At 44.3% G+C, this 25,912-nt stretch overlaps 1 protein-coding gene across 1 annotated transcript; it reads left to right on the top strand.

Annotated features, from left to right (window-relative positions):
• The first annotated feature begins 171 nt into the window (after window positions 1-171).
• Window positions 172-25,594, top strand: LOC137261023 (NADH dehydrogenase [ubiquinone] 1 alpha subcomplex subunit 9, mitochondrial-like). The gene is made up of 11 exons (XM_067798682.1): window positions 172-240; window positions 1,323-1,502; window positions 1,767-1,864; window positions 17,609-17,700; window positions 21,536-21,698; window positions 22,105-22,213; window positions 22,624-22,691; window positions 23,539-23,615; window positions 24,051-24,146; window positions 24,426-24,492; window positions 25,093-25,594. Exons 1-11 carry the CDS (start codon window positions 195-197, stop codon window positions 25,264-25,266), a joined length of 1,170 nt encoding a protein of 389 aa, XP_067654783.1. The 5' UTR covers window positions 172-194; the 3' UTR covers window positions 25,267-25,594.
• The last annotated feature ends 318 nt before the right edge of the window (window positions 25,595-25,912 follow it).

The raw sequence follows: 25,912 nt of genomic DNA, 5'->3' as shown, positions 1-25,912 counted from the left end.
CCATTCCGGTTTGGGCCGTGCAGGCATCGGTAATTTTTGTCCGATATCGCATGCATGTTATTTTTGTGCGGACACATTAAGGGTTTATTTATTAATTTGGATTAATTTTTCATTTGATAATACGTATTATGTACACATTTAAATATATTTTATGTGAAATAAGTTTATCCCATAGTGCAATGTGAGTCGGCAATATGGCGGCGATTGCCACTGTTTCCAAAACTGTCGTCCAAGTTGGGCGTAAGTTTCCAAGCTTTTGCATTGTCAGTCGCAATTATAATATCTGTCGAAATGCTCATAAATATAACATCAGTCACATTTACTCTTCATTTTGATAGCCATCTACCACAGTAATAATAATAATAGCCCGTGCCGTCCCTTTGACCTCCAACGCGTTCAGTGCAGAACACAGGCTGAGATTTTTCTTTTTGTATGATGTATCCTAATATTGTCTGGGTAAACCTGCAGTTTATGAATTTCCACCATTGCACTGTTTCTGGATATTGAACTAATTTCACAGTTATGGTATGTAACTAACGGGAAAAGTTTGGCGTTATGACAGTTGTGTCAGATTCATCTAAGATTGGAAGGGTTGTCATTTTTAAGGAGGTTTATCATGTTTATCGTGTCGTTAGGTAGCTCATATCCCAAATTGTATTATATCAAATGTTACAATAACCAGTTATGTCAGATACATCAGCAGTTAATTTGTTTTGAATGTAATTTGTTTATAGTCATCTTAACTCTGGTGAGCAAAGATATTTACCACGGCAGCCAGTTGGTTAGAATGATGTTTATAGGACCAATATTAACATATTTGTTTATAGGTACAGAAAAGTTGCTCCACTAGAGCATTGGTACCTTGGCATAGCAGAATTTGGAGTAACTTCACATTTTCTGTTAAGTGAAAACACCAGTAATGAGTGAGTGAGTGAGTGAGTTTAGTTTTATGCCGCACTCAGCAATATTCCAGCTATATGGCGGCAGTCTGTAAATAATCGAGTCTGGACCAGACAATCCAGTGATCAACAACATGAGCATCGATCTGCGCAACTGGGAAACCATGACATGCATCAACCAAGTCAGTGAGCCTGACCACCCGATCCCGTTAGTTGCCTCTTACAACAAGCACAGTCACCTTTTATGGCAAGGATGGGTTGCTGAAGGCCTATTCTACACCGGGACCTTCACGGGTGACTAGTAATGATCATGTATTGATGCATTGTGAGTCTTTATGTTGTGTTTTTAAAAATGTTATTTATTCCTTTTTTTGGTTACAATTTTTAACTTTTGATACATTTATAAACATGTTGTTTGTGTAGGACATGGAAAGGCAACAGTTCCTCGCCTTGTTAGTGGTATTTATATCAGCAAGAGGGATGAAAGCACTAACCTTGCTGCCTACAAGAGGGGCCGTGGTGGAAGATCATCATTCAGTGGAATTGTAGCTACTGTGTTTGGTGCAACTGGCTTTCTTGGACGCTATGTTGTAAACAGATTAGGTACTAATAATCAATTGTAATCATAGCTGTTTTGAAGTATTTTTCTAGTTAACAATCTCACAACTTTGAATTAGAACAGAAATCACATCGATACAAAAAATGTCTGTTTTATCCTGATAAGTTAATTGACATTTTTGTCATATTTATTTATGGTATCATTAGCTTAATTTTAATGTGTAAATAGATCAATATCAACACATCTCTGTTGCTAAATGACACATGGATGACAAGGAGTATCATCAAAATTATAACTGCATTTTTCAGGGAAAATAGGGTCACAGGTGATTATCCCCTACCGTGGCGAACCACTTGACATCCAGAGACTCAAGTTGTCAGGGGATTTGGGACAGATCTTGTTCTTTGTAAGTCCTATTTTGTCTTGTCAGTTTTTATATTTTAAGATTAATCCTTCAGGTAAATTTCTGTATTGTTTTGTCTGAAAGTAGTATAGGGAATGGGGGTTTTAAAACACTTTCAAGAAAAGTCTCTACAAAGCCTTATTTACTAAATAAGGCTTTGGTTGGGCCCTTAGCTCTTGCTACTATTACCCCTACTACAAAAAAGTTGGCGCCTCTTAACGGACGTTTACCTCGATGAAACAAAGGCTTGCTGGGCTTTTTCTATGTACTTTTTTTTCTCGTCCTCACTCGCAGACTTACGAGACTTGGATCGAATATCTTGTTTCATTCCGTTATATTTTGTGAGTTCAGAGAGGATTGAACGAAACTCCTCTTCCGAAATCTTACTATCAGAGAGTGCCGTGGAAATACGCTCACTCACTGTGTTGAGCTTTGCTTCGGCCAGAACCCTGATCTCGTCGTGTTTCAATGCCTTACGATGCAGTCTGCGTGATACTAACTTAAGCGCCAACCCTAACCCCCCTGCTATCCCAGCTGTTATTTCAATACCTAGCACTATAGGTGCAGCCACGATGGTAGCCAACAACCCAACGCCTGCCGCCCCTAGTCCCATGCTGGTTACCATAAGGGTAGTGTCAGCCCCGTCCACGATATTGAAAGCTCTATGGTACTTTTTACATAGTGCTTTCCGCGTGTCACGGTCTTGTTCTAGTTGGTGTTTCACATCACATAACTGCCTCAAGCGGAACCCATCTACGGTTTCCAGCGTCTTCGCTACTTCCTCTACGACTGGGTACAGACCCATCCTATAATATATAGTCTGGTTCATAATTATTGAGAATTTTTCTTCTTACTTTGAGCTATCCTAACACCTCAACTGATTCACTGATACTTAAAACTAAGTAATGGTATAAGGGAGGTAACTCATCTTGGCCTACTGAGTATAGTACAATTAGAGTTACCTCCCCTGAATTTGTAGCAGACGTCATTTTCCTCAGCACTGTCAACAATGTCTGCTGAAGATAAAAGAAGGTTGATTTTTGAGTTGTGTAATCAAGGAATTGATGATGTAAATACATTGGCAGAGAGAACAGGAACTCCTCTTTCTACTGTGTATAGGATTAGGAAGAATTTTAAAGAGGGAAAGGATTTGGGGCACCAGAAAGGAGCAGGGAGACCCAGAAAATTGGACTTCTCAGATCGCGTCCGGCTGGGAATTTTAGCGTCTAAAAAGCAAAGGGCAAGCATCTCCAACATCAGGTATGAAATGATAGAAAGGGCATCAACAGTTGTATCAAAATCTACAGTTAGAAGAAATTTGATTGATATTGGATGGGAGAAAAAGACTGGAATTCCTTCTCCTCTCATGAAACAAGAACATAAAGACAGGCGTGTTGAGTGGTGTTTGGCACATGAAAACCTTGACTTGGAAAATGTGATTTTTACTGATGAAAGCTCAATATGGGTATATCCCAATAATGTGAAAATATGGACAAAGTCTGCGTCAGCACCGTTGTATCGACGACCTAAATACAGCCCAAAGTTTAATGTATGGGGAGGGATATCCTTATTAGGAACGACCCCGCTGTGTGTGTTTGAGGGAAATCTGACAAGTCAACGCTACACTAACATATTAGATAATTTTCTCCTTCCATGTGCACATGTGTTTTATGGAAATGACTAGATTTTGCAGCAAGATAATGATCCTAAACACACCGCAAAACATGCCAAGCAGTGGTTTCAGGAGGAAAATGTGACTGCATTACCATTTCCTGCATATAGTCCTGACTTAAATCCCACTGAGAACATTTGGGGGATGATGAAGGAATGTGTGAATCAAAAGGGGTTGACAAAAATTGAAGACATGAAGAGAGAAGTGGTCCGATACTGGGACAGCATAACTCACGAGACACTAACCTCTCTGATAGGAAGTATGCCTACCCGTCTTAGACTGTGCCGTGAAGCTCAAGGAGACTTGATAAAATATTAAATTGTTACCTACACAACATGAAAAGGTCAGTTCACTTTCACAATACATTCAATTTTATCTGATTTGTTCTCGTTTAATAATATGAAATGCTTTAGCTATTCTCAATAATTTTGAACCATACTGTATATTATGAAAGATATTTTAATTGGGTTTCAGTTAAAAGTCTATTAATGAATTTGAAGTCTACAAGATCTAGACTATTAGTCAGGGTAATAGGTGAGAGTCTAATAGAATTTCCTGTTGTAATAAAAACCCCACTGAGGCTTATTAAGCGGTTTATAGGACCCCCGGGGGTATCCCGTTGTATAACAATACGACAATATTGGTCTAGGTGTTCGTCAAACCAGTGTATTGACACCCCGGGTAAAATTTGGTGTACTCTTGAGGTGTTTTCATTGCCTAAATATAAAAAGAAGACTTCTATGATGAGTGTGAAAGGGACTAATATTCTATCAACAATGCTATAATGATTATTGCTAAATGTTAATTTATTTTTTACTACAGACTTTAACCTATTTTTTTCGTTAACAATAGTTCTCATGTATAATTCACTCTCCGGAATGAAATCCCCGACCCAGATACCGTTGTTCCTAATCTTAGAGATCCATATATCTGCGCCTAATGTGATATAAGGTGAGGCGAATGTTAAGTTGATCAGCCATTTGGGCTCTTTAAAATCTGATAACGACACCCGTCTGTACACGTTGTCTTTGAAGTGCAGGATATATAAGGTGTCTTCCTCACCAGGCTGATCGAATCCCTCTGTATCTCCTAGGTCGTTAAGCGTAGTGTTGGGACGATGACTGGTCATTATTATACTATTACGATATAATTTCCAACTGGTTTTCTGATAATAATTCAGGGGTGAACTTCATACCCATGAAGTGTATGTTGTCAGGCAGGAAGATCTTGGTTAGTGATACCTTGTTTTCCACGATCACGTTGACCCCCTGCAGACTGGTGTTGGAGCCGACACCCACCCGCACGTAAACGTTGCAAACTTGATACTGGTGTCGTTTCCCCCACCCGAGTTTGATCCCCTTCACGATCTCGACATCATTCCCCGATGGTTCCCCTAGGTAGACTTTGATGATCAGTGTTGAGTTTGCCGGTAGACTCTCTAGTATACTGACCACACCTTCGAATTCAGACACCAACTGTAATGTCACGTTTTGTATGGCTGGTTTACTCGATAGCATGTGGGCTGCCATAGTGTCGAGTGGGCTGACGACTACGCTACGTCTCTGAGTTGGGACGTAAGCCACGAGCAGGGTTCCATTGTTCACGACTTTGTTTAGGTGGTTGTCTTTGTTATCCGTGAACACGTAGGGGGAGCCGAGCCTAATATTGAGAAACCAGTCGTTATCGGGTAACAACACCCACTTGTCATCTTCGGTGAAGACGAGCATATATGGCTTGTTTCGGGCGACGGTAGTGCTCTCAACATCGTCTAAGTCGAACAGTTTACCCCCGAACGATGGGTATATTATCCAGTTATTAACGGTGTTGACAAGGGCGTACTTAGTGTTGACTGTTGCTCTTGTGGTATCTACTATATCACTTAGGGTTCCACCGGAGGTGACTTCAACGCGTTTGTAAATGTTGTTTTTCAGTTGCAAGGCGTACGATTTACCATCTACTCCGGGAGCGTCGAAACCGCGCGTGTCTCCGAGGTCGGAGATCCCGATATTGACGCATTTTTTCACTCCGGGCCCTTGTGCGCTGGTCATTTTACATGAAGCGTTAAGCTGAGGTATCCTATATTTACAGGATTATGATTTATATCTAACACCGATATTATCAGCTCAGGTATGTTGCCCTGGGTTAATCTCTTATACTGCCGTGGTGAAAACGACTCGGTTCTACCGTCGTTGTATTTCTCAGTTTTCACCGGCACTGCTCTCAGTATAGTGGAAGGGTGACCTCCTTGAATGTTGTACGTTGTGCTCACCTGACCGAGATGAATGTACAGCTCTCGGTACGGTACTAGATCGGGTAACTTCGTGCCTGTGACGGTTGTTGTTGGTTTTATCTCGTCAGGAGACATACCGAGTATCCTCGCTAATGGTCGGCCGAGTCTCAAGGGGTTTCTTCCGTTGTTGATTAACACCACTGTGCCGTTTGAGTCGTTCATCTTGAGTTCGGCTCCCAGGGGTTTGAAGACCTCGTCGTTTAGAGAGCACACGCTGTAGTAGCCGTCAGTTATCTGGCTGCGAGTTCCACTGACGAACAGCTTATTGTTGCTGGCGTTGATGTTAGTCCATTGCGGTAGGTAGGTGATATCGCAGAGTGCGACTTCGAGTTGGCCTGACGTGTTATCGATCGCGTGCGTCAGCTGAACGGCCTCACCGCTCGTTATTCCTGGAAGTGTTATGTACATATTATAATATATAAATTATATATTATAATATGGACTTAGCACACTTGAAAATCGTGGTGGTAGGTAGTACGGGGTTTAAAGCAACCTTTATTAATATCTTTGAAAACTATATCGTGACCGTTAATAACGCGCAGGCGGTGGTAAACTGGAATCAAAACCCAATGCAGTTTTGGCAGAACCAACTCAACTTTGCTGTGTGGTGTGCGACGACAGGGTCGGGTGTGACACTAGACTATGGTATAGACGAACTGAGTAAGGCAGTCATTTTGTTTCATATTTATTATCAAACGAGACGAATATTGAAGGAAATAAGTGCTCCTCTTCCCCAAGATAAAGCGTGGAGTATGACGAATAACCCCTATGATAAACGCGCTTATGAACGTGTTTGTGGGGAGTTTGAGATTCAACGAATAAAGACTTTCGCCTTCCTGGTGTGAACCATGGTCTCGGTATAGTTTACGTGTACTTCTACAGGTCCGGAACATATATAGCCGGTTCTGCAGATGGCACATACAACCCACACCGTCATACATTTACAGGTCCCACAACGAATGAACAGATCCATGTCAGCTATATAAAGCAAACCAATCCTGATGCAGCCACAGCCTGGACTAAAATGATCTCAAAAACATCGAAAGGATTCACTCGTGCTGGCACAATACGCTTGAACGACTCGATTCGAACGTACGTGTGGGCGCTGTTGGATGCGCAGTCGATGACGCGTTCCAACATCCTCGGTAAGGGGACTGCTTACGACGCTCAGAAACAGTTCGTTGCCAACGTTGAGGATGCTATCAATTCTCCAGTTGATCTCCCGCGGGCCATCGAACGCTACCAAAACGTGTTAGAATACGCCAGATCGAAAGTCAACTACGTGTTCGGCGTGGGGCTGTACATGGCTCCGAGTGATATGCAACTGAGAGTAAAAAAAGTGGTGGGTTATAACAACAAAATAGTCATAGCCACGGCGGATCAAAAGTTGGGTATCAACCCTGATATTAACACCCCATATATCCCACACATCCCACCACGTGAAACGGGTATAGTGGCGCCACCCCCGGAGTCTAAAGTTCAACCAACACCACAGGAGGTGGCCCCCCATATTCAGGCCTCCAATCAGCAGCATATTGATAGTAAAACGGCCCTGGTGGTTGGTGGGGTAGCTTTGGGACTTATTTGGTTAAAAATTTCTTAGCCGCTACGTACACCAGACCCGCCACGACGACGATGGCTGCCCACAGGTTTTGACTGAGCCACGTGGTAGTTTTAAACAGAGTGCTCAACAGCCCCGAGACGACGCTACCCAGGATACCGGGAAGGGCTTCGGCGGCTTTACCAGCCAGTTTAGCTAGACCTTCCCCGAGTTTTTTTATCACGACTTTAACACCCCCACTCAACGACACCGCCAGGGTTGATATGATGAAACCCAATGCAGTCAGAACGCTGGCGATGGTGATCCCTTGCTCCCGGAACAATAACCGAATCCTGTTTGCTAACGTGGTGTCTCGGTGGAGGACTTGATTGATGGTTTCCCGTATACGGCTGACCTGGGATCGAAGCTTTTCTTTGAAGGAGGATGCTGTCTCCAGCCAGGTCTGCCTTTCCTCTTCCAAATTACGTATTCGTTTCTTGATGGTGGCTTTCAGAGCCTCGTCCTCAGTTTCACCGAGTTTGGTCTTTTCATGGGCGATGTGGTCGTCTATCACGCTAATTCTGGCCGTGCTTTTCGCGAGATGTCCGCGAATGGTTTGCATCGTCAGATCCAACCCCCGCAGTTCCCGAAAGGTAAATTCGAGACCCGGGAAGGGCTTGTTCTCGTAGTCGGCCAACACCTTTTTAATATCATAAGTCATGTTTTGATCCGATGAGGCGTCCCTGATGTCTTCCAGACTTTGAACTAACTTCGGAGGATACTGCTTAGGTCGCGCGCCACCGTAATCTATGAAGCCTAGTTTATCGCGGACAAAGTCATTCCCATGTTTACTGACCAATGTTGATAAGGCAAGCGGTTCTCTCGTGCGTTTATTCATGAGATCGCTCTCCGGGCAAGCCTTCAAACGCAGCGTGCCATTGCTATCGATGGTAAACCTGGAATAGTCCCTTCCCAACGGCTTGATGTTGTCTCTATTTTCAACTGCGTCGTAATAATCGTTGACAGCCTGCTGTAGAAGGCCAGTACTGAATGAGGTCTCCTGGTCATCATCGAATGCCTGGGCACTATCGCCCCGCATATCATCCATAGGTATGTCTTCATCCATTAGTATTAAAAATATATTTCATTTATATAACAATGTACGGCAGAAAATTAGATCCTTTCAGAAGATTGAGAGAGCCATTAGGAGCCAGAGCCGTGCGCCAGTCGGTGACCATCACCAACAATCCCAGCAAGATAGACCAGAATCAAACTCTGCTGGTTAGATTTCCAAACCTTGGTGAGAATGACCTTATTGTACCAGGCACTGTTCGACTGGCGTTCAATATCACGTTGACCTCCGACAACGACAAACGCGAGCTAGTGTGGAACGTGGGTCGAGCTATCATCAAGAAAACGACCGTCAAGATCAGCGGTAACGAGGTGCTGAGCATCGACGACAGCGACGTGTTTCACTGCTACGGGGATCTCTGGAAAAGCGAGGGAGAACGAGTCAATGATGTGTACCAGGGCATCAGCAAATCAACCCGGTCGCGCATAGGGTATGCCTTCACGCCAGACCAGCTAGACAAGCTATCGGACGGTGAAAAGGCCATCGCTCGAGCATACGGGAATCGATTCTGCGTGCCGCTCGACTTCGAGTTGCTCACGGGACACGCGCCGTTTTACCAGGCCGCGCTGGGTGATAGGCTCGAATACGAGCTCACGTTTAACGACTATAGCAAAGTAGTGCGTACGCCGAACGGTGATGAGGCCAGTTATGCCATAGACAACATCTCTCTGGAGTTCGACATGGTCACTAGCCCGGAGCTGGCCAGGCAGGTTCGAAGCCAGTACTCTGGGAAGATGGCTATCCTGTACGATCGCGTACTGAGACATAGATCAGTCGTGCGAGATAAGAGCGACACTGTGTGGAATATCAACCTGAACGTGCCGGCGCGATCGATGAAAGGTATCCTGGTCGTCCCCGTGGAGGATTACGAGCCATTCCGGAGGGACAGCGAGAAGTTTTTCAACCCCGAGATTGAAAAGGTGGAAGTGACCATCGAGGGCGTGCCCAACCAGCTGTTCAGTCATGGTATGAGACCACACCAGCAGTGGGATGAGATAAAAAAGCTACCAGGGACAGTGGGGGGGACCCCACATTATATAACAAAGGACCTGGACCTTGGCTCCGTGCAGATCGGTGAATACCTGACCACCAAGTACACCCTATGGTTGGACATGCGATCCACGGATGATGATAAACTGCACGGTAGCGGGCGCCGTATAGATAACGGCAGCGAAGGGATAACCATCCAGATTACTAAGAAGGCTCAACCCGCTGGTAAGTTGAAATTATATCTGTACGTTATTATGGACGCGCAACTTAATATAGACAATGGGAGATTCGTGCAAGCCATCTACTGATGGCGGGTACCCCCCACTGCCCCACCTCCCCACTGACCCACACTGCGCCATAGTGTGCGGGCAGACTGGCTGTGGGAAGACTGTTTTCGTGTTGGATATGTTGGAGGGTTACTACAAGGATGTGTTCGATAACATCGTTATCATGTGCCCTACTCTGAGCATGAATAAAACGTACGCGCGACCTTGGGTGATGACGGACCCGGACGTACACAAAATCGACCCTGGAACACGCCTGCAGGACTGGTTGAAAGCTCTTCACGAGAAATTTAAAGGGGAACCGACGCTGTTTATACTGGACGACTGCAGCGCTAATCGCGAGATAACAAAAAAGAGAGACATGCTATCGTACCTGGCCTTCTCCGGCCGGCATGCAAATCACAGCGTCTGGGTGCTAACTCGGTGTTGAAAGACCTCAGGGAGCAGACGCGATGGGTGGCCTTATTTCACTGCAAGGACAGGGATTCGTTCGAGGAGTGTTTGAGAGAGAACGATGTGATGAGCAAATTAGAACGGGAACGGGTGAAGAAACAGCTCGCTGAAACTAAACACGCTAAGCTCGTGCTCAAGACCGACCAACCAGTAGCATATAGGGTGTGCTAAAGCTAAGCAAAGCTTAGCAAAGCTAAGCAAAGCTAAGCAAAGCTAAGCAAAGCTAAGCTAAAGCTAAGCAAATGCTAAGTATAGCTATGATATTTGAAGTGTTTGTCGTGTGCAACTTAACCTTCATTTCTCTGTGTTTTGTCTGCATCGGGTATTATATAGTTAAAACTAAATCTTACTTGTTATATTATAAGATGGAGTGTGAGGAATTGCTCGAACAATTGTTGGTACCTGGGGGTGTGGGGGTCTCCCCCACTGATGATAAGCGAGAGAAACTGGTGGCGTTGGCTGTTGGCGGCAAAGCCAAACATTACTTTGGAGACTACACTCCGGATAAAATTCACAAAATGTCAGCCGAAGAAATCGATAAGCTGTACGCTAGATACGAGTCCCGGCTCGGAGCAGAAATGACAAAGACAATAGGATCGGCTATGACCCAGATATACACCGGTATTGTGTCATACTTCCTTCCCATTCCACCAGAGCGCCGACTTTACCTGTGGGAGGACCTCGAGAAAGACCCTTTTATCGAACACGCCGTGAGCTCTATCAGCTGCGAGCTGTACCACAAATATGGCATGTTCTTGGCTCCAGTGACGGCGGCGATTATCACGGCAAAGCATTGTCAATTTGAGAGAAAAAATAATAATAATAGTATAGATGGATGCTGCACAATCCCCCAGGGAGGAGGAGGAAACCCCAGTGGGGGTACCCCCCACACCCCCAACAGTGAGGGAAACCCCCACAGTGAGGGAAACTCCACTGGAGGAGACCCCTTCAGTGGGGGTACCCCCAACAGTAACCAGACAGAAGAATCCTAAGAGAGTAGCTGCCGGTAAAAAAGGTGGTGTAACCAACATAAAATTATTACAGTGACCAACCCAACCCGACTGTTGTTGGCTGTAGGCGTAACTGCTGCCTTGGCTATCTCGTGGTTATATAGTGAGGGAAACCCTCACCGTGAGGGAAACGTGGGGGTACCCCCCACCCCAACACAATTAGAGGTCGACCCGCATATCATGTTATAATTTTAATATTTTTATATCATATACATAATGTCTGAGGGGAAAACGTTCGTCAATGACGCATACCACGCCACAGTGGTCGCCAGTCTAGCCGTAGGGTACGCTCGGTTGACTAAACTGGTGCTTAAACAACCAACTATCAAGCTAGATTTCAACCTGCAGGATATGGGTATGCTCATAATGAACCTTGGTATGGCGATGGCTACAAAAGACATCCTAGTAAAACAAGGGATAATACCTGAAAATATAATGAAATAAATATAGGATGGCCACGATAGCTATGATGGTCGGTGGGGCGTTAGTGAATGCCCTGGCATTTTCCGGGAGTAATTTCCTCTTCTCGAAACTACGAGATGACCACGCGGCTGAAATACAGGAAGAAAGGAAGCGGCACGATCTCGCTACTGAGAACTTACAAAAGGCACAGGCCGAGTACGCTAAAAAACGCCTCCAAAGGATCGATTTTATTAACGAACAACTCCAGCGTGAAAACCATGCCGTTCAAACATTCAACGATGTCGATGAAGCAATGAAAGAATACTACCTACTAACTGGTAAACGATTGGAACCGCTAAATAAACCCACACTCGCTCAGTACTACACACCATCCAAGGGGCAAATGGATCGTGAACTGGGCTTCATAGTGTTGGGTATAGCAGCTACTGCGTTGGTTGCGAAGCAATTAAACTAAATACCCATATAAGTAAACATGAGACCCGCTCCATACCGATGCGAATACATACTTATGGGGAAGACCGAGGCCTGTGGTAGGAAATGCAGGAATCAGGGGTTCTGTTGTTTCCATATGGGAAGTCCTAACTACACGTGTTCTGTGTGTGGTATCGGGGTTAAAGGGCACTACTGTCTATGTAAAGCTCACGGAGCGAACGTAGTGAGACATCAACTCATCTACGAGAATAAAAAGGGCTACATAAAAGAACGTAGGCGACTGCTCAAGATAGACTCCAATTAGACATTGGTTCTCTTAGGTGTAAACTATGACTACTGTACGCGAGCTTAAGCATATCGCAAAACAGAGAGGTGTGACCGGGTATTCTCGAATACGGAAGTCAGCATTGTTGAGATTACTAGGTTTAGAAGCTCAAGCGAAACAGCTTGGATACACGGGTACACATGATACCTCGCTGAAAGAAGACTTACGAGAATTGGTCCGAATATTGGACGAAAATCCTCACCTAGTTTTGATTGGCGGCTCTCTTAATACCAAATAAAATATTTACAATACTATATCCAACAGTGCGAGTACTGGATTCACTATATTTTTTATCAACTCCCTTTACTGTGACCCAATTAGACATTGGTTCTCTTAGGTGTAAACACTATGACTACTGTACGCGAGCTTAAGCGGGTCGCAAAACAGAGAGGTGTGATCGGGTATTCTCGAATGCGGAAGTCAGCATTGTTGAGATTACTAGGTTTAGAAGCCCCTCCTACGGTAAAACAATTAAAAGCTCAAGCAAAACAGCTTGGATACACGGGTTATTCAAACCTGGGGAGAGCCGGGTTAACCGCATTGTTATCACATGCCCCCGTAGCAAAACCTCCCACTGTAAAACAACTGAAAGCCGAGGCACACGATTTGGGTTTAGGCGGGTATTCCCGTATGAGAAAACCACAGCTTGTAGAATTATTACGACAGAATAGAGCTATTGACCTACAGTTCGTGCGCACTGAGCGCGCTGTAGGCAACTATTTGAGAGGTTGGCGCATGCACGTTGATAGAAACATAGACATTACAGATATCAAGCCTCTGATAGCTGATAAGGTCAACCAGGAACTAAATAACCTAGGAAGTATCAAGTTTCAGATCACAGTGAAAATGTCGCTCGATAAGCAGGTTGGGAGTACCACTGAGTATGTTCAGCCTTACTTCCGAGGTAAACAAGAGGTTGTCACACATACAGAGACCATTGACGCATCAATCGATACCAGTTTTCAGCAGATACGAGAATACCTAGAACGCTACACACACTTGGGGTCCGGGTGGGCTGTAGATAAAATCGATAATGTCTATCTAGACATAGCTAACTACGTGCCGTTCAGAGGCGGATCATACCTAGCCTTGCCCCCCTACTATAGGAACAAACATGCCATAGTAAACGTTAAGAATAGAGGAAACGATTGCCTGAGGTTAGCTATCAGGTCAGCCTTATTTCCAGCTGACACTAATCCGTACAGGTCTTCTAATTATCCTCAGGATGATGGGCTCAACTGGGATGGTATAGATGAACCCACCCCCATATCCCAGATCACTAAAGTAGAAAAACAGAATAATCTGGCTATAAATGTCTTTGGACACGAAGGTAACACAACAATACTACACAGGGTCAGCGAAGTGAAGGATCGCCAAGTTATCAATATATTCATGATCCAGCGAGGTGACAAGTATCACTACACATGGATAAAACACTTTAGCAGGCTGTTGTATGACCAATCGGCACACAGAGAAAAGACCCACTTCTGTGAACGATGCCTACATGGCTTCACACGAGCTGATTTATTAGAATCCCACCGGGAGGATTGTCAAGGTGTGGGGCAGACGGCCATACGAGTCGACATGCCTAAGGAAGGTGATAATATCCTAAAATTCAGTAACCACAAGAACCAAATGTCTGTGCCTTATATCATATACGCCGACTTCGAAGCCTTGGTGGTGGGGGATTCCCCCACACCCCCCAGTGGTGCCGCCGCCGGCGAGGCTCCCAGTGGTAGCTTCACCCACAAAACACAAGAGCATAAAGCCTGTGGGTTTGGATACATTGTCGTCCGTTGTGACGGGGAAACGAAAGCTCCGGTAGTGTATAGGGGCCCTGACGCGGCTGAAAGGTTTCTAAAATGTTTGCAGGAGGAAGAAAAAATTATTAGGAATGTATTGTATAGAATCGCTCCCATACGTATGACCCGAGTCGACAAGCTAGCTCACGCTAGTAGCACTAACTGTCACGTGTGCGACTCACCACTTAACGGTGATTCGGTGAGAGATCACTGCCACATAACTGGTAAGTATAGAGGCGCCGCTCACAGCGCGTGCAACCTCAAGCTTAAAATCAACCCTAAGACAATAAACATCCCCGTTGTCTTTCACAACTTGAGAGGGTACGACTCACACTTGATCATGCAGGCCATCGCGAAAATCGATGGTAATATAACATGCATCCCCAACAACATGGAGAGATACATCTCCTTCAGCTTAAACGGACTTAGGTTCATTGACTCGTTTCAGTTCCTCCTGTCGTCACTCGACAGTCTGGTCAAGGCCAACAATACCTTCCCTATCACCGATCGATACACAGACGCCGAGACTAGACCCCTGCTTATGAGGAAGGGTGTGTACCCCTATGAGTACATGGATAGTTGGGTCAAGTTCACCGAGACCAGACTACCCCGTATTGACTGCTTTTATAGCAAGCTGAATGAGGCGTCCGTCTCACGAGATGATTACTCGCACGCGACTAACGTATGGAATAAACTGGGTTGTAAGAACCTGGGTGATTATCACGACCTGTACTTGAGGACAGATGTACTGCTGTTAGCCGACGTGTTTGAGACGTTTAGGCGAACGTGTTTCAAGCAGTATAAACTCGACCCCGCATGGTATTACACCAGCCCAGGTCTGTCGTGGGACGCCTTGCTTAAAAAGACCGGAGTTAATTTGGAATTGCTCACAGATTACGACATGCACCTATTCATTGAGAAAGGCTTGCGAGGTGGGATTTCCATGGCATCCAAACGATACGCGAAAGCAAATAATCAATACGTGAAAGGTTACGATCCTAACAAGCCAACCAATCACATTCTCTACCTCGACGCAAACAACCTGTACGGCTGGGCCATGAGCCAGTATCTACCTACAGGGGGATTCGAATGGGTACCCCACGTTGATATTATGGGGGTTGCACCAGATTCGAACAAAGGTTATATCCTCGAGGTTGACTTAGAGTATACCAAGGAATTACACACATCGCACAACAGCTACCCCCTGTCCCCCGAACGTATGAGGGTTAACCCAGACTGGATGTCTGAGTACCAACATAACTTGTTAGGTGGGCGTGTGACAGACGTTGAAAAACTCGTGCCTAACTTAATGAATAAGACCAAGTACATCGTTCACTATCGCAACCTACAGCTGTACCTGTCGTTGGGTATGAGGCTGACCAAAATACACAGGGTGCTCATGTTCGACCAGAGCCCATGGATGGAGCCCTACATCAGAATGAACACAGACCTACGAAAAAAAGCCACCAGTGATTTTGAGAAAAATCTCTACAAGCTCATGAACAACTCGGTGTTTGGTAAGACTATGGAGAACCTGAGGAAACGCGTGACCGTGAAGCTGGTTCGGTCGAGTGAGGAAGACAAGCTCAGGAGATTGATAGCCAGTCCGGCATTCAACCGTAGTAAGATATTCACAGACAACCTGGTTGCCCTACACATGAAGAAAAGCCACATAAAATTCAACCGGCCTGTTTACGTGGGGATGAGCATCCTCGATTTATCCAAACACCTGATGTACGACTTTTACTACAACGAGCTCAAGAAACAGTACGGTGACAGGTGTGAAGTGCTGTACACTGACACGGATTCCCTGCTGATGGAGATTCGAACCGAGGACGTGTACGAGGACATGAAAAAACACCTCGATTTATACGACACCAGCGACTACCCTAAGACCCATGCCATACACAGTACGGTAAATAAAAAGGTCCTAGGTAAGATGAAGGACGAGTGTGCTGGCACGCCCATAGCCGAGTACATAGGTTTGAGACCTAAGATGTACTCCATACTGAAAGCCGACAATAGTGAGATCCGGAAGGCTAAGGGGGTTAAGAAGTATGTGGTGAAACAACACATCAAACACGCCAGATTCAAGGAAGCCCTGTTCAAGACCCGTACCTTTAGGCATAAAATGAACACACTTAGAAGTGATGGACATAAGATATACGGACTGACTATAAACAAGACGTCCCTGTCGCCTATGGACACGAAACGTTGGATAGCTATTGATGGGATAAACACATACGCGTATGGACATGAAAAAATTTGAGGCTATTTACTACAGCCCGCGTGGGTACTGGAAAGGAGCTAGCGCAGTAGATAAGCTAGCTAAAATAGCGCGAGTACCCCCGGAGGAAGCCAAAGCGTGGCTTGAAAAACAAGCCCTGTGGCAGATCTATTTGCCGGCACCACGCTACGTGCCTAGAAGGAGGTTCGGTATTAACATACCTAATAGCGTTCACCAGGCAGACCTACTGTTCCTACCCCACGACAAGAGGTACAAGTATGCCTTAACCGTAGTGGACGTAGCCAGTCGTTACAAGGAAGCCGAACCCTTGACCACGAAAGATTCGGCCCAGGTAGCCAGAGGATTTGAACGCATATACAAACGCAGTCCGCTGACGTGGCCAACAGAGCTGCAAGTTGACCCCGGACGGGAGTTCATGGGTGCCGTGTCACAACTGCTAGCCAAACACGATACAAAGGTCAGGCGTGGCACGGCCGGAGCCCATCGCAGCCAAGCCATAGTTGAGAGATTTAATAGGACTTTGGCTGAGCGCTTGTTCGGCCATCAGTATGCTAGGGAGATGGTCACCCCTGGAAAACGATCGACTGAATGGGTCACGAGGTTACCCAAGGTGGTGTCGGCAATCAACCATGAAGTCACCCGTCTCACCGGTAAGAAACCGGCAGACGCTATCAAACTAAAATCAATAGTTGCAGAGTCGGCCGCTCCATTGCGTGGGAAGGAGAAACAGATACCAGATAGGGCCCTAGTGAGGTATCTATACCAGCCGGGGGAACACGAGGGTGATAGCCGTAAGCGGGCCACCGATCCTATATGGTCAGTCAAAACTTACAACATAGATAAAGTGGATATAAAAGCCGACGAACCTAACTTGTACTACTTGAGGGATGGCCCGGGTAGGGGGTTTGTAAGAGAAGAATTATTGATCGTACCGTACGGCACAGTGTTACCTCCAACACGCGTTAAGTAGTAGGGGTAATAGTAGCAAGAGCTAAGGGCCCAACCAAAGCCTTATTTAGTAAATAAGGCTTTGTAGAGACTTTTCTTGAAAGTGTTTTAAAACCCCCATTCCCTATACTACTCTGAAAGTAGCCAGTGTGATATACGGAATCGGATAAAACAAGTGACTCTTACATTGTATTCCAGCCATACTACGTTCGAGATGAGGACTCTGTGAGGAAGGTGTTGCAGCACTCCAATGTTGTCATCAATCTGATTGGACGGGACTGGGAAACAAGGTAAGACTATCTTTCCAAAGATGAGTAACATTGGATGTGATGTGTCCCAAGCATTGAGTTTTTGAGTTTTGTGATCAATTCCAAACAGACGTATGACTATCAAAACATATCTTTTTCCTTATCCTGACTCGTGTTTAATTGCTTATCTTCTCTTCCCTGGCAAAGGTAGTGGAATACCTGAAATCCCTTGAAGTTCCCTTCTAAAAGAAGCGGATGTAAAATACACTCACCCACAGGAAGCCTCCCTTTTCCCGCCAAAAGGGTCACATGACCTGCCATGCTTGTCACTCTCTCCTTATCGCCCAACGAGGTTGGTTGGAGGCACCTGAGGTCCCGGATACAGCAATAAGTTTTGAATTATCAACTAATAATTCTTTAACTAAATTTTATGTCGTATGTGGTATTTGACTATATGCATCATAATTTGTTGAATTTGTGATATTTTGTATTTGTATAGCATGTATTCCGTCAACTGAGACTTAGTCTCAGTTGATGAAATTGTGCCTGCAGTGTAGTCAGCAGTTGACCCACACTTAGTTTGTTGGGGATGTAAGCCTATCTGCTCTTCCATGGTTTGTTGTAACTTTTGCAGAAATTTATCTGATTCAGTCACATTTACTCTTCATTTTGATAGCCATCTACCACAGTAGATCCTCTTCACCATATGGAGCCCTTCATCAGGGCACCAGATGTAGACAAAGCATACAAGGTCATCAGTAGTGCCTGTAACTGATCTTACAAGATAGATGACAAGAGGCTTGCTCAGCTGGACACCACTATGAGACACACCATCTTCAGACTAGCTCAGTCTAGAGCCATCAACGAGACTCTCATCACCAAGTTCAGCAATCCTGCCAACGAGGAAGAGAGAATAATCCTGTCAGTGCTCATCCCACAGAAGAAGGATCAGCAATTTATGTCCGAACACCTCACCTCAACTACTGCAGGATTGACTCTGCTATGTCGACAAAGTCTCTTGTCCGCCTCTTCATGGAGTGAGAATTTCACAAGGCCCTTATATCAAGTCCCTTGGTCCGCACCTACAATCTTTGACGTGAAAATTGAAGAGGTAGCAAAAAATAGAAGTCGATGGTCAAGCAGACAAATCAACAGTACTCTAAAAAGTCCCAAGTTCTCCAGGGTCCAGAGAGCAAGGGATAAGAAGTTCAACACCAACGGAGACAAGTCTTCTTCCTTTCGTCGCCCCTATGGAGGAAATAGGCGCACTCAGACATCAGGCCGTTCATCCAGGGACGTAAGAGGAGGTAAACATTGAAGATCAGGGTCTGAATGACTGGAGTCTTCCTCCCCCAGCCGTTCCTGTACAACCATCTCAAGTGGGTGGACGTCTTCAACTCTACTTGAAGGATTGGGGAATGGGGAAGATTCTTCGAGACAGCTACAAGATTCCACTGGAAACTACATCTCCGGTCACAGGAGTACCAGCTCCCATCGTTTATGCAAAGGATCACCCAGACAAGCTGACCGACGCCATAACAGTGCTGTTACAGAAGGGAGCAGTAGAAGTAATACAGCCAGAGAGACTAATGCTCGGCTTTTACTCCTCAATTTTCCTGGTACCGAAGAAGAATTCAAAGGAGAAGGAATTCAACAAGAGGTTTCTGCAGAAACCAGAGCATTTCAAAATGATACATCTTCCGCAACTAAGGCTCCTCATCCGACCAGCAGATTATCTGGCCAGCACTGATCTACGGGACGCGTATCTAAACATCCCAATACATTGAGAATAAAAGGAAATTTCTGCGCATCCTTTTCAACAGTCAGCACTACCAGTGGACGGTCCTACCGTTTGGAATATCTTCGGCCCAGTGGATATTTACTTGGTAACCAAACCGATTGTCAACTATCTACACCTGAGAGGGCTGCGATAACCTTCGTGTCACTGGTACCAGATCCGTTAGCCTGGGCAAAAGATGATCTCAGCATCCTGTAGGAAGGATTAAACACGTTTGCGTTTCCCTCTCCAGTACTGCTACCGAAGGACATCGAGAAACTCTTACAACTGATTTTGGTCTTACTGGCCAACAAGACATTGGTTCCCAACACTTACAGAAGAATTGGGACAGCCAGCACTACAACTACCAGATTGGAAGAATCTTCTCGTCCATCTGCACACCAGACAGGCGCACGGCAATCCATCAGCGTTCCGACTTCACGTCTGGACTGTATTAAAGCCTGTTTAAAGAGCAGAGGATACACCTTAGCGAAAGCAGTCACCTTAGCTTTATGGAAATCCAGTCGCACCTTATATGATGACAAATGGAAATGATTTGAGACATATGCCAAGAAGAAAGGATTCACAGCTATGAAGGCTACCCATCCTCAAATAGAGGATTATCTATGTCATTTATGACATACCAGAGGTCTGAAAGGCTCGACATTATCTACATACTTGGTGGCCCTCAGCTCGGTTATCACCATGAAAACAGTGATCAAGCTGACTAAAGTAAGGGGAGCTACTCGCCTTACTACACGCCTTCAAGTTTAGAGCTCCAGCTTCGGACTTAAACATCGTACTCCAACATCTCACGAGTGATGCGTATGAGCCGCTAGATCGGACATCATTTGAACTGCTGACTTAGAAGACGCTGTTTTTACTTGCCTTGGCTACAGCGGCACGATTGTCAGAAATTCACTCGCAAGACTTCAGTGGAACGAGATTCAATTCAAGTCATCAAGAGACAGTCCATCTTGGTCTGCGATGGGATTTTTTTGCGAAGAATCAACTGCCAGGTCAACCAGATAGACAATTCCACATACCAGCATTATCTTCAATCTTAGGACCTTGTGATACTCAAGACTTATCATTATGTCCAGTCAGAGCATTGAAGATATATCTTGCATGTACCACGTCTAGAAGACATCATTTCAAATGCCTGTTTATCCCTATATCTACTGAGACACCTACAGAAATATCCCGCCACACTATTTTTGTGTGGATCAAAGCTGTTATACTGAGGGCCTACAAAGCAGCAGGACTGAAACCTCCACAAGCCTCCAATCCAAATGACGTCAGAGTCTTGGCTCTACATGAAAATTGCTTGCTATCAACGTATTATCGAAAAGTTCCCATTATTAGTTCCCGTTGAGGGGTGGATATCGGACGTAATCCACTGCTGTTTCCATCGGATTCTGTAAGCAATTAAGCATGAGTCAGGATAAGGAAAAATATGTAACTTTCTGAGTAAAATTGATGTTTTATACTTATCCTGACTTGTGTCGAAAGCTCTCCCAAATGCCCTTCTGAGGCATGCTGAATTCCAAAATTCTTGTGTCGGGCGTTTTCAAAGGGAGAGAGTGACAAACATGGCAGGCCATGTGACCCTTTGGTGTGAGGCTTCCTGTGGGTGAGTGTATTTTTTGTCTGCCTCTTTTAGAAGGGAACAACAAGGGATTTCAGGTATTCCACTACCTTTGCCAGGGAAGATCAGATAATCAATTAAGAGTCAGGATAAGTATAAAATATCAATTTTATTGAGAAAGTTACATCTTTTGCCCCCTGACTGACATAGTGGGAATATTTGTGAAAAGCTGTTTGAAACAATATTTAACTGCATGTAATTGTCAGATTGATTGCAATGAACTTGTTTCATGTGGGCACTGATTCTTTCTCAGCAGCAGGTGTTGGTCCAGAGCACCACCTTGCTCTTGTATGAGGCATCTTATCAGGTGTCCAGGTTCTACTGCTCAGCTGATGGCATATTGTGATCAGTCATAACTTTGGCCTAGTAGGGTTACATCATTTAGGTTGGTTCCCCTCTTGCTGGTGTTCACAATTAACTTTTCTTTACCGTTGATGATATTGTTGTTACAGAAACTTTAAGTACAATGATGTGCATGTTGAGACTGCCCGCCTGATTGCCAGACTGGCCCGGGAGAATGGTGTGGAGAGACTGATCCATTTCTCGTCCCTCAATGCTAGTCCTAATCCACAACAGATTTACATCAAAGGAGGATCACGTTTCCTCAGAACTAAGGTAAAGAAAGCTTTCATTTCAGCTTCTGATAGGGTTCTATCCCTGGACACATGTTGTTGATTTCAAGTGATTGAGAGGGAGATTTGAGTATAGAGATGCCAGCTTCACTTATGTAGCAAAACAATGTTGGCATGTGGGCATCGGGGATTTATGATGCTGCTATACATTTGATAGTTGAGAAGTGTGGTGGACTCTTTTCGCAGAAATTTCTTCACACTCCGAGCGAGAAAAACTAGCCCCTGTCAGTAGACCTGTTTGCCTGGAGTAGGAATCTTATGAACATGGGTTTGAATCCAGATTTATATCATTTTTCTCTAGAGATTTGAGACTCACCCACCCATCCTCCCACCCCTCTGTAATTGAGTAGTTGTATATCAAGTAACCGCCTCTTGTTGCCTGCCTTCAGTATGCTGGTGAAGAGGCTGTGAGGGAAGAGTTCCCTGATGCCACCATCTTCAGACCTGCTGACATGTTTGGGGCAGAGGACCGGTTCATTAGATACTATGCCAGTGTCTGTAAGTTGTCAGGATACAGTAGTCAAGACATTTGCATACTGAAAGTATTGCCTCCTTGATAGCAACATGAAGCATTTACTGAGGCAGACAATATTTTAAACTTAACATCATGTACATGTCTTATGTTGTTTAGGGTTATCAATTATATTGTAGATCCAATATTTTGAAGAGTTTTAGATACTTTCACATATGAAGTATCTTATTATGTATGCTGAGTGAAAGATGCTTATATACTGACTTTTATTCAGACTGACAAATCAGTGACCCATGCTTTTAGTATTGTAGTGTATGACTGGATAGATTTGAATCTTAAAAGCCAGATTAGCAATTGAAGATTTGTATTTATACAAAGATGATGTGTGATGTGCTGTTTGCCTTGGACTGAATGTTGTGTTACTACTTTCTTGTAGACAGGAGAGCGCGTGGTACGATGCCATTGTGGCAGAAAGGAGATGCCACTATCAAGCAGCCAGTTTTCGTAAGTTTTGAACGTAAATCCTATTATTCATGTAAAAGTTGGGATAGCTTAGTGGTTAAAGCATTCGCTCATCATGCGGAAGACCAGGGCTGGATTCCCAACATGGGGACAATTTGTGAAGCATATTTCCTGTGTCCCCTGCTGTGATATAGCTGGAATATAGCTACAAATGGCGTAAAAACCAAACTCACTTACTCTTGTAGAATGTCCATGACTGGCGACAGGGATCAAACCAGCAGACCTGTTATATTGTGTAGGTGCTTGTTCTTATTACCAACTACACCTTGTTTATCCTAAACATAGAAGTTGAGGACCATGGCACATTAACCATAATAATGTGGACTGCCTCTGTGGTGTAGCGGTTAGAGTGTCTGCCTGTAGAGCGGAAGGTTGCAGGTGTGATCCCAGCCGCATCATACACAAAGCCATTAAATATGGTACGTGTTGGTTTGATGTCTGGCACTCGTCATTAATGGGTACAAGAAGCAGTGATCAGCTCAGAGTGAGTGTAATGTGCTTTAGGGGAATATTCATGCTTAACTGCGGCATGGTATCTCAGTGAGTAGCGCAGTAAAACCAGCTTAAGTCTGGGCTAGTACATGCAGCCACCTATACACACACATGCAAGTTGTCATACAAGCGATATGTTCTGGAGTACAATAGTTAGCCCCAATTCACCTTACTTCGCCATAGTAATATGAAAGAATCAGGGTGTCCTTAACTAGTATTGAGTAGTAGAGATAGACAGTTCTGGATAGTGTGGAACTCGAGGTGTATTTAAAATATCACTTTAGCACTAATAATATTCTGATGTTTGTGTACTGACAGTGTTAGGTATGTTTTGCAGGTATCGGATGTGGCTGAAGCAGTAATACAGGCCATCAGAAACCCTGATTCTGTGGGACAAACATATGATGCTGTGGGGTTAGTATGTGCTCTCATATCATGTTCTGTAGTATTTCATCTCTATCTCACTTCCAACCTGTGAAGGTCCCGGTGTAGAATAGGCCTCAGCAACCCATGCTTGCCATAAATGGTGACTGTGCTAGTCACAAGAGGCGACTTATGGGATCGGGTGGTCAGGCTCACTGACTTGGTTGATGCATGTCATCGGTTCCCAATTGCGCAGATCGATGCTCATGTTGTTGATCACTGGATTGTCTGGTCAGGACTCGATTATTTACAGACCACCACCATATAGCTGGACTATTCCTGAGTGTTGCTTAAAACTAAACTCACTTTATTTATGTACTCTTTGGAATAGAATTTGTTCAGGTAGTGTTTTTTACGAATAGGCAAAGACATTTGTTTGTGATTTGTGAAAGGTTTAAATATATATATATATACATACATATACAGGCCTCATCGCTACTATCTGGCTGATATGGTGGACTATTTCTACCGGTGCATGAGGTACCAGAACTTCAAGAGGTCATATCTTTCTCCCGTTTTCAGGTATGTTTAATACACATACATCAGAAAAGCCTGTTTTGAGAAAAAAACAAAGTTAAGATACATGTTGCACTCTAAAATCATTATGGTAATCACATATCTTGGAATGTCCCTTCCAATAATGGGAACTCTTTGTAAAGGGTACAATGAAGGACACACTGAGTTGCCTATACACCACTATTATGTAGTTGACTTTAACTGAAGCAAAGTCATGGCAAGTACTCCTAAAGATTGATCCACACAGTCCATGGGTCTCATAAAATTTGGTAACTTGCATTTCAGAATGAAAGCAATGGCTTTTTCCATGGCTCCTGTATCACCTGTCTATACCATGGAGAAAATTGAGAAGGTAGGGAACACGTAACACAAAGTGTATTCTTGCTTTGGAGATGTAGTTATTAATAATTAACTGCTGAGCTGGTGATGAATCTATAACATGAATGAAAGAACAGTATCTCCATTTTTTCTTTTCTTTTTTTTAAATCTTGTTCAGAAATCCTTTTCTGTGTTTTTGGCATCATGTTGGTGTAGGAAAGGGTTGCATAAAAAGGATGACCTGGTAGATGATCATGGCAGAATTCCAGTTAAGTTATGGATGAAGTCACACAAAAAGGAATGGATTCCCAGTATCTTGTCTCAAGGACAACTGAAATGGGTAATTATGTGATGGCACCTATCACACATGTCTATTGTATTAGGCAGGTTTGATTACATCTGTGCCTCTTGCTCTAGACATTGGTGCGATAGGGTAGCCCAATGGTTTAAGTGTCTGCTCGTCACACTAAGACTTGGGTTCTATTCCCCACATAGGTACAATGTGGGAAGCTCAATTCTGATGTTGCCAGCGTGATAGTGCTGGAATGTTGCTAAAAGTGGCGTAAACCCATACTCAATGCTGTTTACAATAGGGCATCCACCTGTCTTCACTTCCTATCCTATTTTGTTGCAGGATCACATCACCGATATACTGACTGGAAACCCAACACTTGAAGATCTTGGCGTGAACTTGCTGAGGCTGGAGGATCGGGCTCCCTTCGAACTGAAGCCCTTCAGGATGAATGCCTACTATGATGAAGCACTTGGAGAGTTTGCAGACCCAGTCCCACCTCCTGTTGTGTCATGAAACTCACCAGCTTTAGGATGTTGAACTGTCTTAGGTGTTAAGTCAGTTATTTGAAACAGAAGCTTTGCCAAATTGGCCAGTTTTCGGAATCAGTTTCATAACTGGCTTCTGCTCATGGGGTATTGCCCAATATCTCTATTTACAATAAACTGATCTGTGGACATCACTGAAGAGCGTGTGGTTACTGTATATATGAATATTGTATGTGAAACTGGTGGATTGTTTTCTGGTCTGTGCAGAAAGCTGACCTGCAACCTATTGTAAACTTTCTTTCATTAGGTTGTTTGTTACAAAACTAGGATAATTAAATACAAGTATTGAAACAAATCCTTCTGTTGCTTTTCCTTGAATGAATGACAGTATGTTTTTAAATTTTCCATGTATATGAAGTGCTAAAGTTTGTTTTGAAACCCTACAGTGCCCTGACATCTGATGGATTTTGTACCAACAACACAAGATGTTTTTACCCTGGACATTAACAGTCACGTGAAGGTCATAGCTAAGGGAAGTAACAACCTCGAGAAACAATATTGCTTTAGGTGAATGAAGCACCATGACAAGGAAGGCTATGAGTGACCTGTGTGCTACAGATAGTGAGATGATATTTCTTTCATAGTTATTTGATATCGCATCATAAAAAAGTAAA

The sequence above is a fragment of the Haliotis asinina genome, chromosome 14 (genome assembly GCF_037392515.1).
Source record: "Haliotis asinina isolate JCU_RB_2024 chromosome 14, JCU_Hal_asi_v2, whole genome shotgun sequence".
Classification (NCBI taxonomy): Eukaryota; Metazoa; Mollusca; class Gastropoda; order Lepetellida; family Haliotidae; genus Haliotis; species Haliotis asinina.
The sequence above is the reverse complement of the archived record's forward strand: the minus strand, read 5'-3'. Positions and strand labels throughout refer to the sequence as shown.